Consider the following 3,230-nt stretch of genomic DNA (forward strand, 5'->3'; position numbering starts at 1 on the left):
CTCATTACTGCTCCGAGGCTGGCACTTTGCACACCAGGTGATTTTTTCGCTGGGATGGTTTGTTCTGCTGGAGCATGACTGCATTGCTGTGCTCATTGCTAAGCAATTAGCACTTTGGCCTTCCAGACCCATCCAACGCCTCAGACACTGGTGGCTCCTGGGAACATTTTCAACATAAACATTCCAAGGGAGAGGCATTAATGGCTCCTCTTCCACTTCCAGGGACAAGCTACATACCCTGTTACAGAACACCCCAGACGAGGGCAGGGATCAGGGGTTATTTGTGGTCAGGCCCCATTTTGCCAAGTTCTGCACAAACTTTTGATCCCACATCACTCTGAGACTGGCACTTTTCTTGCATCACCCCATTTTCACAGGCAACAGTGAAGGAACTTCCCCCACTGTCACAGTGATGGATGGCTCCTGCACCAGGCTCCCTTGGCTTCCAGGCACCAGCCAGTGTTGGCACTTCCAGGGAGGCCACAACTCCTGGTTTCCCAACCCACAGGTGTAATTTCTGACCCATGGACCCAAACCCACTACTGCAGCCACAAGGGTAACTTGTCAGAGACAATCTCTTGAAGCTAAAGATCTTTCAGTCACCCAGCCTGAGGACAGCCTGCTGCCCATTGAGCAAGGGGCTCTTTCAGACTGAGCCTATCAAACATGAAAGGATCTGCAGCAAAAAGAAAACTTCAAATACTCATCAAGTGACCTCAAACCAGAACCAGGATTTGCCCAATACTTTTTTTCCCCCTTTTTCTTTTGCTTCCAAATGAGTGAAGTCCCACACTGAGCTGTGGGTAAGCCTTGGGAGTCACACCGTGGTTTTGCTGCTGGGCGTCAAGACAGAGTCACCCAGGGTTTCTGCACACAGTACCCTGGAATTACAGTAGCAATCGATGTTTGAAATGCAGGAAGTGCAGACAATCAGCAAGAACCTTCCCCAGAGGCTGCTGTGGGACTCAGCGTGCCCACGTGGCAGTGGGACATCGCACATCAGGGCATCACTGCCAAAAGTGACCACACTGGATCAAAGCACAAACCATATGGCCTGAGAACCTGTCACCTGCTAGGAGAAGGGTATAAAGACATGCAGGTAGCTATACTTCCCCCCAGGAATATGTTCCTGCCTGCAGCAGGTTGCAGAACCATGTCCTCATGATCCCAGGCCTAAGCAAGCAGGAGGTACCTTTGATGCATTTTACATACGACATCTCTAGCCATGTATATAAAAAAATTATATATATAAAATACAGGTCACAATATTTTCTTACAGACAGGTACAGACTTATCCGCCCTGCTTTATTTACACATTCTCTAGTGAGAATCTCTTTTAGAAAACCAGCTTAGGGTATAATACTCAGCACCTACACAATTGTAGCTATTGTGCAATAGTCCTTTGGTGTGTTTTGTCTTTGGTGTTGCACTAAACTCTTGCCTGATCTCAGCCATGCGCAAGCTGATATTTAAAACATCATTTATGTGCCAGAATCTTCCCTCTGTGGAGTGCTCCTTGTGGGAAGGAAGAAAGAATAAATCTCCACATGTCACAAAGAGATTCTTCTTCAAACTGCTGGTGAATGAATGGGCATAAGAGGACCAGGACAGAGGAGCATCACCGACATCGCACACATCATGCCCCAGTGCCTACAGCAAGGACTCGGGCTCCCCTTGCCTGCCCACAGGGGTCTCAGCATCTCTGCAGCCGCTCCCTTTCCTCAAGGAAGAGCTCTCCCGGTGGCTGTTGAACTGATAAACCCGTCGCTTGAACAAGCGGTGGAGCTTCTCCTGGAACTGGTTCCCAATGAAGCAGTACAGCAGCGGGTTGATGCAGCTGTTGGCAAAGGCCATGCAGATGCCGAATGGCAGCGCTGTGTCGATGAGCCCTGTCACCGCACAGCTGCTGATGATGCTCATGTGAGCCAAGGCATCCAGAAACGTCAAAATGTGGAACGGGAGCCAGGAAATCAAGAAGGCCACGACAACAGCGGCCACCAGCTTGAGGACTTTGTCCCTCTTCTGCTTGTTTTTCCCAAACTCCCGTGCTCTGAGCAGGGGCTTCCTGATCCGCACGTAGCACGTGGTGATCACCGTCAGGGGGATGAAGAAGCCCAGTGTGTTCTTCAGGAAGGCTGTTGCCACAGCCCATTGTGCATAGCTCTCCTGAGGAAAGGCCATGATGCAAGCATTGACCCCCAAGCTTTCGACGGAGTGAGTGTCACGGAAATAAAAGGTTGGGAGGGAGGACAAACAGGCGAGGCCCCACACAACCAGTGCTGTGCAATAAGCTTTCTGCAGAGTTCTCCTTTGAGAGTGCATAGGATGGACAATAGCGTGGTACCGGTCCACGCTCATGCAGGTGATGAAAAATATACTTGCAAACATGTTCAAGCACAGAACAGAGCTGGAGATCTTGCACATGAGAGACCCAAAGAGCCAGTTATAGCCCTGTGCGTAGTAGGTAGCCCAGAAGGGAAGGGTGGCGAGGCACAGCAGGTCCGCCACAGCCAGGTTGAAGATGTAGATGTTGGCGACTGTTTTGGGGCCGCTGTGCCGACAAAGCACCACAACCACCACGCTGTTACCAACCAACCCCAGAGCCAAGACCACGGAGAAGAGCGCTGGAATGAGGGAAAACTGGTAACGTGAAGAGGTGAGTGGGCAGGGAGGGGGGGAGCGCAACGCAGCCGATGCGTTCGTCAGGGCTGTGTAGAGCACTTGGAGGCTTCCTCTGGGGGTGAGGACCAGGGAGTAGTTGCTCTGCATGGTGGAGAGGGAGGTTCCGCAGGCAGTTCATGCGCCGGCAGCACTGTTCTATCACATTGCTCACCTGCAGATCAGAAACCATGTGTTAGACGCGCAGGCGGCTTAGTGCTGCAGTCCCAGTCACAATAAACCCAAGCCCATTGGAAATGCTGCCAGTGATCCGAGTGCTGACATCCCAGGCAGCCCTGCTGGAGCCCTCTCCCCCGCCCCACTGCCAGCACACAGTTAGCCCGAGGGAGGTCACGGCACTCTGTAATTAGCCTGGCAGAGACGAAAGCAGCTGGGGTTTGTCTGTGATTACAGATGGGGCTTTCTGCCACCAGCAGAGCAGAAGGATTCTGGACTCAGGAGCTGGAGAGACTCCAGTGACCAAAGGCAGCACCAAAGATCCTTGGGGTCCTTTTCTCAGCTTTCTTACACCATTGCCAGCGCTCTGCGCAGTTAAAATGATGCGGAAAGGC

At 51.9% G+C, this 3,230-nt stretch overlaps 1 protein-coding gene across 1 annotated transcript; it reads right to left on the reverse strand.

The window, feature by feature from the left end:
• Positions 1-1,650: 1,650 nt before the first annotated feature.
• Positions 1,651-2,769, reverse strand: AGTR2 (angiotensin II receptor type 2; the record flags this gene model as incomplete). Its single annotated transcript, XM_080624686.1, has 1 exon — positions 1,651-2,769. One exon carries the CDS (start codon positions 2,767-2,769, stop codon positions 1,651-1,653), a length of 1,119 nt encoding a protein of 372 aa, XP_080480812.1.
• Positions 2,770-3,230: the final 461 nt, after the last annotated feature.

The sequence above is a fragment of the Psittacula echo genome (genome assembly GCF_963264785.1).
Source record: "Psittacula echo genome assembly, chromosome: 8".
Lineage (NCBI taxonomy): Eukaryota > Metazoa > Chordata > Aves > Psittaciformes > Psittacidae > Psittacula > Psittacula echo.